This window comes from Wolffia australiana, chromosome 1 (assembly GCF_029677425.1).
Source record: "Wolffia australiana isolate 7733 chromosome 1, ASM2967742v1".
In the NCBI taxonomy this organism is placed as follows: domain Eukaryota; kingdom Viridiplantae; phylum Streptophyta; class Magnoliopsida; order Alismatales; family Araceae; genus Wolffia; species Wolffia australiana.
In genome coordinates this window covers 8,172,418-8,186,966 of record NC_135835.1, presented here as the reverse complement: position 1 = coordinate 8,186,966, position 14,549 = coordinate 8,172,418, and the positions used below count along the sequence as shown (strand labels likewise).

Here is a 14,549-nt window from a genome sequence, read left to right as displayed (position 1 = left end):
GCACTGGCACTCAGCTTCTATACAGAGATTCCAAGCCTACTAAAAAAAGCTCCATGTATGCAAAAGTTGCCTCAAATTGCTGGAGTATTACATCTAAAAGAAAATTAAAAAGAAATCAGAGTAAGAAAAGGAACTGAAGAAATCTAGAAGATCCAGGTTCTAGCCGTTGATGCAGGGGCCGGGGACTTCTTCAATGGCGGGGCCTTCTGTTCTTGGGCTTTCTCTAGCAGCTTGGCAGTTCTTGGATCTCCAAGAAGAGATTTTTGAAAGGATTGAGGAAAACCTGTGGCGATTATTGTCACATGGATCTCCCCAGTGTATCGATCATCCACTACAGCTCCAAATATTATGTTTGCCGATGGATCCGCCAGGCTGGTCACGACCTGAATAATCCCAAAAAAAATCGAATTAAAGCTTGTTTATTTCACAAACCTTCCATGGGAATTTATATCAACCATGGTGAACACTAATTGCTACTTAAACTCTAACATCACATTGAAGTTAAAGAGTAAAACACGTTCATCGAATGAGTAAATGATTGAATTACCGATCAACTTGCCATCGGACATGGCTTTTTTTTTTGAAGAAATCGGACATTGCTTTTTTTATGGGGAATTATTCAAAAAATTCGACATATTTCACTTTAACATCATTCTGCAAAAAGCATCGCAAATCTTTCTAATTTTCGATTCAACACAAAAGCAATTTAAAAGGGATTTTCGAGTTGATATACTTCATGATAAAGAATATTTCAAAGAAAAATGTTTGGACATGATTTTTTCACTTGCATGAACGAAAATGAGATGAATAATTATGACAACGGTAAAGAAGAAGGGCAGTAAGCGTATCACAAAGATTAGATCCTGAAGCAGCAAACAAGTACAGCATTTGCATTTATTGAAATTCATTTAAAGTATACTTCATGTATAAGCATAAAATCGAGAAATAAAGTTTTTTTACCATTAAAAATTAGCCCCAATCGTACCTGAGAGACTTTGTTCACTTCTTGAAGGGTGATATCTTTCCCGCCTGTGATATTATAGACAACGCCAGTGGCACATTCGATCGACGAACCAATTAGAGGGGCCATCGTTGCTTGTTCAGCAGCCTCCTGCGCTCTGTTCTTGCTGGAAGAGGAGCCCACTCCAAGCATGGCAGTTCCTGAATTCTTCATCACGGCCTTCACATCTGCGAAATCCACGTTTACCAGACCCGGAATCTGCACGCCACCGAACAGAAAAAGAAACCATAGATTAGATTCATATCCAGTGGTTACATAAAAAAACAAACCAGAAAAAGCCTGATGGAAATGGATTTGAATAAAGAAATCTCGGATATTACTTGAAAACTAAAAAATAAAACGAGAGAGTATCCCAAGTTGAGGTATAGCGAATAGATAAAATAACGATAATGGAAGAAAACTGTACAAGGCCTGATGTTTTCTAAGAGAGAGAGGAGGGGAATCAGGTATTAACTGTTATGATGTCGGATATTCCTTGGACCCCCTGCCTCAGAACGTCATCAGCCAGGAGGAAAGCATCTTGCAGAGGTGTTTGCTCATCAACAGCTTCTAACAATCGATCGTTGGGAATCACGATTAAAGTGTCGACGTTCTTCTGAAGCTTTTCTACGGCCTCCAGAGCCTAGTGATGAAAAAAAAAGAATAATAAACATTGTTACTTTAAAGGAACAAAGAAAATAATCAAATATAAAATGGGAAATACACAAATTTGATGGTAGTCTTTCAATGAGTTTTTATTATCTATCAATTTCCAGCTCAGAGGCCACGGCATGAAACAAAGAAATATATTTCGCTGTTCAAGACGCTTATTCGGCCAGGGATGCAATGTATTTGTTCCTCAGAAAAAGAGCGAAAGATCATTAAGTTCAATTGATGCAGAAATTAATTTAGAAAAAATTAAATAGCGTAAGTAAATGTTAATGAAAAATAAAAGCAACAAATTAATGAAGAAAAATCTAACTAAAAGGAACAGCGAGGTCATTCCATGAAATATACAGATTACATTGGAATGAAGATAGATTCTGAATAGACGGAAAATACCATTCAGAAAATTTTCACGTGACATTCTAATTTTTCTGGATTCTTGGGAAAACTTTCGGAATTTTATTTAATCCATCTCATGCATGATTTTGCTTATTGAATGATTACAAAATAATGTTGAAACTGAAGTACATGTTTAAGCATTACTTATATGAACGTGAAGAAAATAAATGATAACAGTACCCGAGATTTACATCACTTTAATACATTCAAATACGATGTAAACGGAAAAAATTCTTAACAAAATTGCAATTCATAAAGTAGAATCAGAATGAAGCAAGAAAAGCCGGTTTAACATCTTGCCTGCAGCGATCTTTTACGGCCTTCAAAGCTGAAGGGATAAGTGACGACACCAACAGTGAGATAACCAGCTTCCTTAGCAATTTGCGCAACAACAGGAGCAGCTCCAGAGCCCGTTCCCCCTCCCATTCCAGCAGTTATGAAAACAAGATCAGACCCTTTCAATGACTCGGCAATGGCTTCTCTCGATTCCTCTGCCGCTTGCTCTCCAAGAAGAGGATTCCCCCCCGTACCTGCATCTCTGAGCAGAATAATTCTCTAAGTTCAAATTGGTTTGAATCATTCCATTGCAATCAATTTAGTTTGAATCGAGCCGGAAAAAGACATTGAAAACTATATCTTCAAATGGAAAGTGCCTGACCAAGCCCTCTAGTCAGAAGCTCCCCAATCTGTAATGGACAGTTCGCTTGGGAATGCAAGAGCGCTTGAGCATCCGTATTGATTGCGTAAAACTCAACGCCCTGCAAGCAATCAAAAATAAGAAATCCAACACAATCAAACGATAATCAGAAAACAGAGGGATACCTGCAGCCCACTTCCGATCATGCGATTGACGGCATTGTTCCCCCCGCCACCAACACCCACTACCTTGATTCTGGCAGCATCCATCGGGGGCATGGGATACGAAAAGGAACAGGTTACAGAACCATTGTTTCTCTTCCAACAAGCACTCCGCCGAGGGAATGCAGGGCTACCCAGCAAAGAATACAAGGATCCAGAGGCAGAAGATGAGGAAAGGAGCTGCGTGGTTGCCGCTAGGGATGAACACTGCGTTGCGGAAGCAGCCATTGGAGACTGTACCCACGTTCTCTTCCTCCAGGAAGAAGAAACTAGGGTTTAAGGCCTGCCGATAATATGGGGTTACTTCCCCAGTCAGACTTTGTCCTTTTCATACTTTGTGTTGGGAGAAATTTTACATTTTTTAGTGAATGTGTTTGAAAATCATACAGAAATGTTATATGAGTGAGTCAATGCACTCCTTCGTACCTTCCACAGCATGAGGCGTAGCTTTGCACCTCAGGGATTATTTAGGGATCGTCAGTCGTCATCCGTCACGTCACTCGTCACCGTGACGGTCCCGTGACGGTGACGTGACGGTGACGTGACGGTGACGTGACGGTGATGGTGACGGATCACAGGCCTCGTGACGGTGACGGTGACGGCGACGGGTATCCCAGGACGGTGACGTGACGATGATTCCGTCACGGTGACGTCCGTGACGGATTTTATTGTACAATTTAATAATATAATAGAAGATTCACTTATTTTATTTGAATATGTGTTTGAATGCAATGGGACTTTAAAAATAAAACTATTTTAGAATGGAAATTTGAAAGGAATAAGTAAAATAGCACAAATTGAGACAGAAATAATTAATATTCTAAATCTGGTTTGAGAGAATGAATTTGATAAATAACTATGGGATTGGTAGAATATTAAATTTGATAAATTCAGTTCAAAGTTAAATATTTAGGAATAGAAATAGTTTTGATATTAAGTAAGAATTAAGAAATACATTAAATGTCAATTTTCGAAAGATTTCGAAAATCGAAACTTTTGAATGATTTTTTTGTGGAAGAATGGTTTCATCACTATATAAATAAACTAAATGAATTCAAATCAATCTAGTATCTTCATCTAATAAAGAAAATTCTAATATTATAATCAATTTATCTAGCGAAGCAGTTTATTTCTAAGATCATCTAATAAAAAGGTTTCACGTCTTCAGGCTTAAAAAATGATCCAGTATTCTGCCTTGGTTTAAAATATCATAATCGATTTATTTCACGAAACAACGTATTTTGCCTTGGTCACTATCGTTTCAAAAAAAACTTCATCTAAAAAAAGGTTTCTTAGATCTTTATTCTTTGGACTACATAAAGGTCTCTAAGATCGTCCATAAGTAATCGGCTAGAAGTAACTTACGTGGTAAATTTTGAAATGACCGTTGTTGGAGAATTGCCACTGCTGCAAAAAAATGACCACCAAGACCGCCAATCCTGCAGAAAAACTGACCATGGTTACGTTGGAAAAAAATGGCCACTGCCGGAAGAAAATAAGTCCAAAGACTCACACTAGGCATCATCGTTAGGGGAATCTTCCCCTCCATCTCCATTGCACAGCAGACTGTTCTCGACACGTAACCAGCACTTCACTGTAACTAGGAGCTCGATGCTTTCAGCACTAAGACGGGCTCGCTTGAACGTGACAACTGCACGTCCGGCGGAGAATAAACGTTCCGCTGGCGCACTGGTCGCACAGACTGAGAGGAACTCTTGCGCTAGTGTAGCAAGTTGTGGGTAGGATCGTGCACCAATACGGGCCCACCACCCCAAAGCTGTCTCGTTGTCCTTTCTCTCCGTTGATTGCAGATACGCCTCCAATTCCTCGGCTGGCGCGGGCACTCGTCGCTCCTTCCCTCTCGCTGGTGGTACGCCATCAATAAGTTCGGTGAGCCAATCTTCATCCTCGAGGTCGTTGTACATAGGTTCGTGCTGACTGTGTTGAGGCATAAGTTGGCGGATAAATGCAAGTGATTCCTGAAGGTCGCTGGATTCAAGTGACGCTCCCTTGTTGAAAGGGTCCAGAATCGCAGTTGTCGTCGTCGCACGGTTCATCGAAATCATCATCTCATACTTTAGCATCTTCGACTTCATGCTCTCACAAGCTCTGCGTATGGATGCAATCTGCCCGGCGGTCATCCTCCATCCCGATGAAAAAATCGTGACCATATCAAACTTGGACAGGATCGTGTCGACATGGTGCAACAACGCCTTCATGATGCGGATCACTTCCACGACTCTAACTGTCTTTGAGCCACTCACATACTTTGTCGTTCGATAAAAGGGCCCTAAAATGTCGCGGAAGTCTGCTAACATGTCCCACTCCTCCCTTGAGATTCTGATGTCCTTGTCAGTCACCGACATGATCTGTAACGCCATCAAATCAACAACTTCTCTCTTCTCCAATGCAGCATGCAACATGTCATGTGTACTGTTCCACCGCGTAGGGCAATCTAACGGCAGTTGGTTGGGATTCTTCCCCATATCGTTGCAGGTCTTCACGTACTGTTGTCGTCGTTGTGTCGATGCTCGGATACTCGTCACCACTTGCCGAACACGGGCAATCGCATCCCCTAGGACGAGGCCACCATCATGGCTGACCATTTCCGCATGACTTGCTGCAGCCTCCCGCATGGCGTCCAAGTCGTCTGTATCGGCGTCATAATCCGGTCCATACGCTGCATCCCATGTGCTGCTGTCGGCAGTCTTCAGAGGATTTGTGGTCACCGATACACGTAATGACTGTAGTGCGGCCTGGACGATGATGTTCAACACGTGGGCAGCACATGGGACATGTTGGTCCCAAGTGAACCGCTTGGTTATCGGCTTGGTTATCCCTACCATCCTCCCGTTGCTTGACGCATTGTCGGTGGTGATTGCAATGGTAAAATTGTTAGTTTTCAATGCGGACGTACGAGCCAAAATTGAAGCCATTTTACGAGCTCTCGACCTTCGTCTTCAAGCCGAAGTCATCCAATGCTTGGAGGACTATTGCGCCCATATTCTCGCTGCTGTATTTGCCGACTAGCTCACGGATAGCGAGTACACGCTCGCATAGTTCCCACCAATCGTTCACCAGTGAACTGTGATGCCGAGAAGACCACAGGAATTCTCGGCGGTCCATGCGTCAACCGTTAGGGACACACTAGGGACATCTGCTAATGCCGACACGAGCTTCGCCTTCATGTTCACATATAGCTTATGCGTCGCATCTTTGATTGCCTTTGACCCTGGCGTGTCAACTGTCATCTCAGCTGCGTACTTCCACATAATCTTGAACCCCACGTTGTCCACTATAGCCCACGGGGAGTCCGTGAGACAGACAAACTGCGCTATGATCTCCTTGGTTTTCTCCAGCGTCTTCTTGATGGTACCTCCTTGTCCGTATGCCTCGGTCAATGTACGCTGGTCTGGATTGATGCCCTTCATCTCGTTGTACAATTTGCTATGGGTGCACTCCATATGCCTCCAAAAGATGTTCGTAGAACCATCTTTTCGCCGCTGGAGCCGATTGCGCAATGGATCTACTCTTTGGTCGCGGCATAGTAGGCACGCCCACACGCCTGCGCCGATCTTGGTGAAGTAACGCAAGATTTTGGTCTTCCCTTAACGTTTAGGACGTGATGGGCCTACCACCGGTAGGGTTGTCTCCTGTACGTCCTCCTCCGAGGACTCTATGGCTACGTCAACGCACGCATCGCCAATTTGAGTGCCCATTGCCGACTATGTCCTAGGGAAATGGGCGAAAAATGTTGCAAGCAATTCTTGTTTGAGGATGGAAACTAACTGTAATAAAATATCCACTTTACAAAAAAATGTTCATTTCAATTAACAACTTCATGACAAGGAAAATTGTAGTATATTTCATCCAAAAATGCATTCTGAGAAGAACCCACTCAAGAATAAAATTTTGATAAAATGACAAGGACAAAGTAACATTTCAAAGCTGTTGATTCTAAGAGACACAATGCAATAAACGGTGGCATCATCAAACAGGATCTCATGATTGATTCCTTTGGCAGACTAGCATTACGAGCAGCGATACAATGCCTTGAAGGTCACTGCTTCTAAAAACATGAATCCATCATTACATGATTTATGTCTGATGGACATCTCACATGTCAACAGTGATGATGCAACATTCAAGTGATTGCACCAATATGCCATACAAATTCGAATCTCATTTGAGAGACAATTCAAATCAAAATCAGCTCTTTTATCAGATAATGATTATTATATAAACAGATCAAAATCAGAACCTGATAAGCTTTGGATGTGTGATCCGTGTTAGATTCTCGTCTGGGTTGCAAATTTGACGAGAGTCACACAATGACCAGATTGATCAGGATCAGATCCCAGTGCAGCCTAAGAAATAAAATGGATGAGATTCTAAATCATATCAGAGTTGGAATGTGATGGGTTTAAAAAACTGATGAGAGATCCAAATATGGTCAGGGTTAAATCCTAATCAGATGGACCACTCATCAAAACCTTATATTAAACAGTAAATGTATCTTATCAGATTATTATCAGAAATCAGAATTATAGTCTCATCAGATAGTGTTTATTGTAGGAAAGGTGCCGACCAAATCAATAGAGATAGTATGATGCTTCATGCTTGACATGGTCATGAGAGGGTGAGGGAGCAAGACAGAATAGAGGGAAGGAGAGAAGAGAGTGGGAGAGAGGTCAGAGTGAGAGAGGGGTTGAGAAACCAAGAGGGGGTCATGAGAGGGTGAGGGAGCAAGAGAGAATAGAGGGAAGGGGGGAAGAGAGTGGGAGAAAGGTCAGAGTGAGAGAGGGGTTGAGAAACCAAGAGGGGGTCATGAGAGGGTGAGGGATGAAGAGGAAGAGGAAACAAGATGAGAAATAAGGTTTACATAATAATGGGACCCTAGATCAACGATACGGATACTTGAGAAAGATTATGGCAAGATATCTCAGAAAAGAATTTTTCAGAGGAAACGGATGGATTTCATCCAACAATACGATTTTATTTATCTAGAAAAAAGTATATTCATAATAATGCGTTGTGCAAAGAATCGAGCCGATGGTAAAAATCAAACTTTAAAATCAACATGAAGTAAAATTTTGAGAACATTATCAACAACGAACAAGTTGGAGAGGAAGATGAGAAAACAGGATGAGAAATTAGCTTTACTTGAACACAATACCCATTCAACAATTTATTCAGAAAAACAGGACCCATTGAAAACTACGGATACTTGAGAAAGATTACGGTAAGAAGTTTTTCCTAGATGTATGTCAGTTAAGGTATTTTTTATTTTTTATTACATTAAATTCAGGGCACTGATTCATTTATTTTATAGTAAATTATAAATAAAAATGATATTAAAAAAATTAATCGCGAAGAAAAACATCTAGTCGTTAGGATTTTCCAGAGGAATACGGATAAAGTTTGTCCAACAATATAATCAGATAGAAGTATGGAGCAACGAATTGAGTCCACAGTTTAAGTCAAACATTTTGATCAACTTGAAGTAAAAGTTTCAAGACATTGCGAACAACGAACTAGTCGGAGAGAATGAAGAGGAAAAATGATTAGAATATGCCATACTTTAAAACATGGGATCCTATTTGAGAAATACAGAACTTCAGTTAAGGACTTTCCAAAGAAATACGGATCGAATTTACCCACTAAAATAATCAGATTAACGTACGGAGCAAAGAGTTGAGTCCACAGTAAAAATCAAACCTTTCCATCAACTTGAAGTAAAATTTTCAAGACATTGCCAACAACGAACTAGTTTTTTTTAATGAAGAGGAAAAATGATCAGACTACGCAATACTTTAAAACATACTATCCCATTTGAGAGGTCGGAAATTTGCTTACATTGGTGAAGACTGCAAATCGGAGAGGCAGCAGTCGAGGGCAGCAATGTATGCTCCTTCTCGGCAGCTTCCGCCTGGGAATGCTTGCAGGAACTTCAGAGTTGAGAGAAGAGGAAGAGTTGAGAGAAGAGGAAAAGTTGAGAGTTCAGAGAAGAGGAAGAGTTCAGAGAGAGAGGCAGCGATCGTAAGGGGAGATCGGTGATTCGGCGGACTCGTGAGATAAAATACATTACAAAAAATGTATAAATACCCCGTCACCGTGATGGTGACACCGTCACTGTGATGGTGACACTGTCACCGTGACGGTGACGTGACGGTGACGAGGGTCCGCGTGACGGTGACTGTTCGGTGATGGATTTTTTGAAAATCCTCTGACGTGTGACGTGACGGTGATGTGATGACCAGTTCGTCACGTCACCGTCCGCCACGGTTCATCACCGCCCCATCACGTCCGGGGCGTCACGTCCCGGACGTGCCGTTCCCTACATGGGATTGAGACTCGGCCTATCCATTAGGTTAAATCAATCATTAATTTAATCTACATGATGTTTTAGTTTATTAATTTGGAAAGCAAAAAAGGTTAATGGGCCATTAGAGTCATTAGCTAAACTAATACATGATGTTAGGCCCCTAACTAGGCGACATTCCTTCCTAGAGGCCTGTGTGCTTATTGGAAGGGTGTGTTCGCATTTGGACTCACGATCTTTAATGACTTAGTTCCATTTGGTGAGACTATGCAATGCACTAAGGGTGGTGACTCCCAACCCTGATCTTTCAGGCCATCGCCCCCATGGTGGTGACACAATACGGATGGTGTGTGTGCCCGTCAGCGCTTTGCGCGGCGGATCAGGGTAACCCGCACACGTTGTGACACGCTGGCTGTCAAGAGTGTGTGCCGCGTGCGTGCGTGGGACGCACAGGTCCTGCGGTAGTGCCGCGGTGTGACGCGTCAAGTTGTGCGGGCATCGCACTACCTGCGGGAGCGCTGGGCGCGCAGCACCCAGCTTGAGGTGCCGAATGCGGCGATGGCGGTGCGCATTCCGCACGTGATTGAAGTCGTTGTGGGTGCTGGCGTGTGTGATCGCCAAGGCTGGGATGGCATTTGTGATCATTCACGGGCGCACGACACCCGGCCTGGGGGCACCTGTGTAGCGGCGGAGCGGGCGGGAAGGCCTCAAGGCGTAAGAGGGCACACATCACCTCGTCTCCTTACTTCAGTATCAACCCTCATCTTCCCCCATGTAATGCTCGATGACTATAATGTAATCTCTTGATGATATTAATGCAATGACCCTATTCCCTTACAAGACTGCGTCCCCACCATCTCCTCTAACCCCTTCGATGCGTATTTAAACTATTGCAAAAAGACTTCCGCTGCAAGATTTGAATGCTGCTTGGGGTTTTGCTTCTAGCACTGAGGCTGTCACCAGATTAGAGCATTTGTACTAGCTCAGGATTTGACCGCGTGACACATGGGCATAGAGGGTAACACACTAATGGTATTTTGGATGTCGAAACATATACTAATTGGGGGGTTTATGAAAAATCATGTATTAGAATAAAAAGGGGAAGGCCTTAGAAAAATTCACCTATACTAAAAATTTTCAAGGCCCTTCCCCTTCTCCATTCTCCCCTTGGTTCATCTCTATTATCAATTTGATCGAGAATGCATAATGTCGATGATTGGGCGTGGATAGGGGCCGTTAGGACGAAGGTGATTCGATGTGCCAGAGGTTGCGTGGATACAACTAGAGGATTCACTCTTTAGTGGCTCAAAACATCTCACTCGAGGAACTGAGAAATCACATATCCAATACATGCACATGCGATTTGATCAGTATCATTTTGAATGTCATTTAAATTTCATTCAAAGTTTTCTGCTGTGTGACTACCTTCATTTTCATCCAAATCAAGAACCATAGAACCCAACAAAACTAAGTTTACAACATAATTTAAATGTGGAAGAACCTGGAATTCTTTTATGAAAATAAATGGGCTTTCCTAAATCCCTTCATGATAAAGCAAGGCTACACAAATGTTCCTTATGACGCAACTGTAGATTGAATTCCATCGAGAAAGGTATACCATAAATTGACCACTACAATGACACATACCACAATGGCATGATTGCTTAATATTGAATATCTTGTACAAAACATTTAAATATAAATGAGTTAACAATATGCCAAAATTTTCAAATAATCGCTAAGTTCTATTTTTAATGTCACAAATAGTTCAAATGCTTGCTAATTAATCCAAATCTCGTTTTAACATAATGAATAAAATGCTAAATCATATTGGAAAACATAAAGGCAATGATATCAAGTTTGTACATGTGATAGCATCAAAATAAGTCAATAAGAAAGTGCTTTAATACTTGATTTTTACCATTTAATTTTAGGTTTGCACTGTTATTATTCAATTTTTAAGATTACAATGAGAAAATTATAATTTATTTTCTTTAGTTCTATTTTATGTATGTATTGATTTCTGAGAGCAACCCCATTTGACACCTTACATTCACTCATCTGTCACTTCATGGGACCAATTAAAAATTAGCACGTTATGTCTTCTTCATGAATACATCTCTTCTCTTCAAGGATGATGCTAGATGACATCACCATCGACCGTCATCTGGGGCATTAGCAAAATAAACAAATATATTGTTTGAAATTGAAGTTTTATAGCTCTTCCTATTCCTGAAAAATTATAGCTCTCCCTATATCTCCCTCTCTCTTGTGTACTTGCTCCCTATCTCTGTTGTCCATCACCATGACATCTAGAAGAAAAGGGAATTTGGGTTGGGGAGAAGAGTGACGATGAAGAAGGGGGGATGTCGGTTAGGGGTGGGAAGGCAACAATAGGGGCTTTTGGGGGGAGGGGCATAAGTAGTGGTGGGGGTGAATGATAAATGTATTTAAGGATAGCTGGAGGGGGAGGGGAAGAGTTAACTTTAATTAATTTTTTTCTAATTTCATTATTTTTTCCTTTTTTACTGTGAAAAGCTAATCCTATCAGATGGATATATGTTCATTCTGCTTGATGTTGAGTTAGTTAATCAAAACATACCATTTTCATGCATTATCATTTGATACATATGAAGGCTTATTTTCAAAAAATGCAGTCATTTATATGAGAGGAATATCTATAAAGAAAACATATTTGGGGATAACTTATAAGTCATATAGAATAGGACATAATCTGAAGATAAATTTCTCTACTATGAATTCAATAAAAAGTAACAATTCAGTATGTTAAAAGACTGTCATTATTCCCTTGCAGAAAAATATATTACGAGAGTATCATTTCTTGAAATTTATAATCTTAAAACAAGGAGGTTCCATGCGCACCAACAAGACAAATGTTCTCTAGACACACATCGATGATGTGAAAAAGAACGAGCGATCATGATATATGGATTATCAAAATCTGCAAATTAATCCAATTCATTCATTCAAATCACACAGTAGGTAATATAGATGAATTATACTTCCATAAATTTTTTATTTGAGCATGAAACTAGATTAATCCATAGCAATAAAGAAGAAGAATTTTAAATGTAGATCTAAACAATAACAGGTAGGAAACATATATTAAGGTAATTTGTGGATCTCCCATTCTCTCTAGTGTTCTCGTAGATCTGATTCGGCAATATTTTTTGTTTGGATATTAGAAATCTGTCCTGGCTAACCCTCTTTTTTCCCGTCCTTGTTTGTAGTTTCATTGTGATGAGAAGGATCACTCATTAAATTTAATACATTTTTGAGGTTTGTGGATTTAACTCTACAGCAAAGTTAGTGGCTGGGTATTTTTTTGTAAAACAATCGATTAATATCCAGTTGGGATCGTCAAACGTCATCCGTCATGTCACACGTCACCGTTATGGTGACGTGACGGCTGACGTGACGGTGACGAAATGCATGGGGCGTGACGGTGACGAAATGCATGGGGCGTGACGGTGACGCGTGACGGGCTGTGCGTGACGGTGACGGGACAGTGACGGGATAGCTCAGATGCGTGACATGACAAAAGGTCCGTCACGGGTGACGTCTGTGACAGAATTTTAATGCATTTTTCTAATGAATTTAGGGACATAAAAGGATATAAACTTTATTGTTTTATTAAATACATTTCAATAATTAATTTGTTGCCGGGGAAATGTGTCTAAATTTTTTTCAAAAGGAGGATTTAGTGACACATTCTTTAATAGAATTGAAGAATTGTTTACGGATTAAAAATTCATAATTACATTTTAATAATGGGAATTATGAATATAGTAATTTGATAAATTAATATATTGATAGAAAAAATGAAGGATTTTGTGACTGATGGTTTAATATGGTGTGATAATCAAAGTAAAAAGACATTAGTCGAAATCAAGACAAAATAAAAAAGACATCCATTCAAGAGCAAATCTTGACAAACTGATTTTCAAGAGCAAATGAAAAATTCATCCATCCATCGTTTTTTTCTAGTCCATGATGCATATGCATCATGCCTCTAGAAAGAAACATCAACATGCGCTTCAATCTAAAACCCAAATCCTTATTCGACAGAAAGAGAAATAGATTGGGCAAAACGCCACTTACGATCTAGGGTAATTTGGTGACAAATTTACAAAAATCTCAATTAAATCTTCACTTAATCGGACATCATTAACGACCGAATCCCGATCTAGAATTTTTTAAAAGATAACCGCATCCAAAACAATCCAGAGAAACACATCACAAGAACCACCGATTCAATCTACCATTTTCGACTCAGATGACCAATGACGGATTGTCCTCAGAAATAACCCAAAAAGAGAGCGTTCGAATTACCTTTAGACTTACAAATATTTCTGAAATCGAAGGTACTACAGAACAAATGCATCTATAAATACGATATCAGACATCCCTATATCTCTTTATCCTATCTCAAATTTCATGAAAAATAAAATTTTTTTGCATAATTCACCGTGAGAGAGCGAAGAATTGCAACTTGCCAGAGAAGATCAACGTGATCTTCGACAGTCCAAGTTCTGACTTTGAGTTAGACTTCGACAGGCTTCCGACTTCGACTTGGCAAGTGGTGAGTTCTACTTCAACTCGACCTAAGGGAGTAGGGGACTTCGACGGTTCGACCAATCGACGGATTTGACGCAGAGAATTGGATTTATTTTACTATGTTTATTAAGATAGTAAAATAAATTACATTATTTCCATCACCGGTGACGATGACGGCGTCACAGTGACGGTGACGTGACGGAACGAGGATCAACGGTGACGTGACGAGAATGTGACAGATTTTTTATAAACCCTCGGACGCGTGACGAGACGGTGATGCATCATCATCCATCCCGTCACATCCGGCGCGTCATGTCCCGGACTTGCCGTTCCCTAATCTCCAGCAATTGATGTGTGTGGTCAATGTCTTTTTGTAGTAAAAGATGAAATGGTGGTATTGAATCAAAGATAAAAAATCAAGGAAATTCTTAAGGATATTTCTCAAGAAATTTTTTAAGGTTGCTCATCAATTGTGTTAACATGAGAATCCAAGGTTTGATCTAATGGTTTCTTCCAAGGGTCTAATATCCACAAATGGCACAAAATCACTGGGCTACATTCACCAGGGAAGCTTAAATTGCATATAGGTGGCGAAAAAAAGATGTTTTTGCTCAACAGTCAACTAGGAAAGAGTGAAAGGACAAATACAGTGCAGGGATACGGACTGGATGGTTTTCTTGTCCTAGGACAAAAAAATCATCCCGTCCGTGATGTTGGATGAAAATT

At 40.6% G+C, this 14,549-nt stretch overlaps 2 protein-coding genes across 2 annotated transcripts; both read right to left on the bottom strand.

Moving 5' to 3' along the window:
• Positions 1-37: 37 nt before the first annotated feature.
• On the bottom strand, positions 38-3,226 carry FTSZ1-1 (homolog of bacterial cytokinesis Z-ring protein FTSZ 1-1). Its single transcript, XM_078576925.1, has 6 exons — positions 2,888-3,226; positions 2,724-2,823; positions 2,366-2,595; positions 1,476-1,643; positions 986-1,219; positions 38-383 (listed from the first exon to the last, which is right to left on the bottom strand). Exons 1-6 carry the CDS (start codon positions 3,149-3,151, stop codon positions 144-146), a joined length of 1,236 nt encoding a protein of 411 aa, XP_078433051.1. The 5' UTR covers positions 3,152-3,226; the 3' UTR covers positions 38-143.
• Positions 3,227-4,437: 1,211 nt separating this feature from the next.
• Positions 4,438-5,859, bottom strand: LOC144711973 (putative transcriptional regulator tpeD). Its single transcript, XM_078586477.1, has one exon. The coding sequence runs from the start codon at positions 5,857-5,859 to the stop codon at positions 4,438-4,440; it is 1,422 nt and encodes a 473-aa protein (XP_078442603.1).
• Between the last annotated feature and the right edge of the window lie 8,690 nt (positions 5,860-14,549).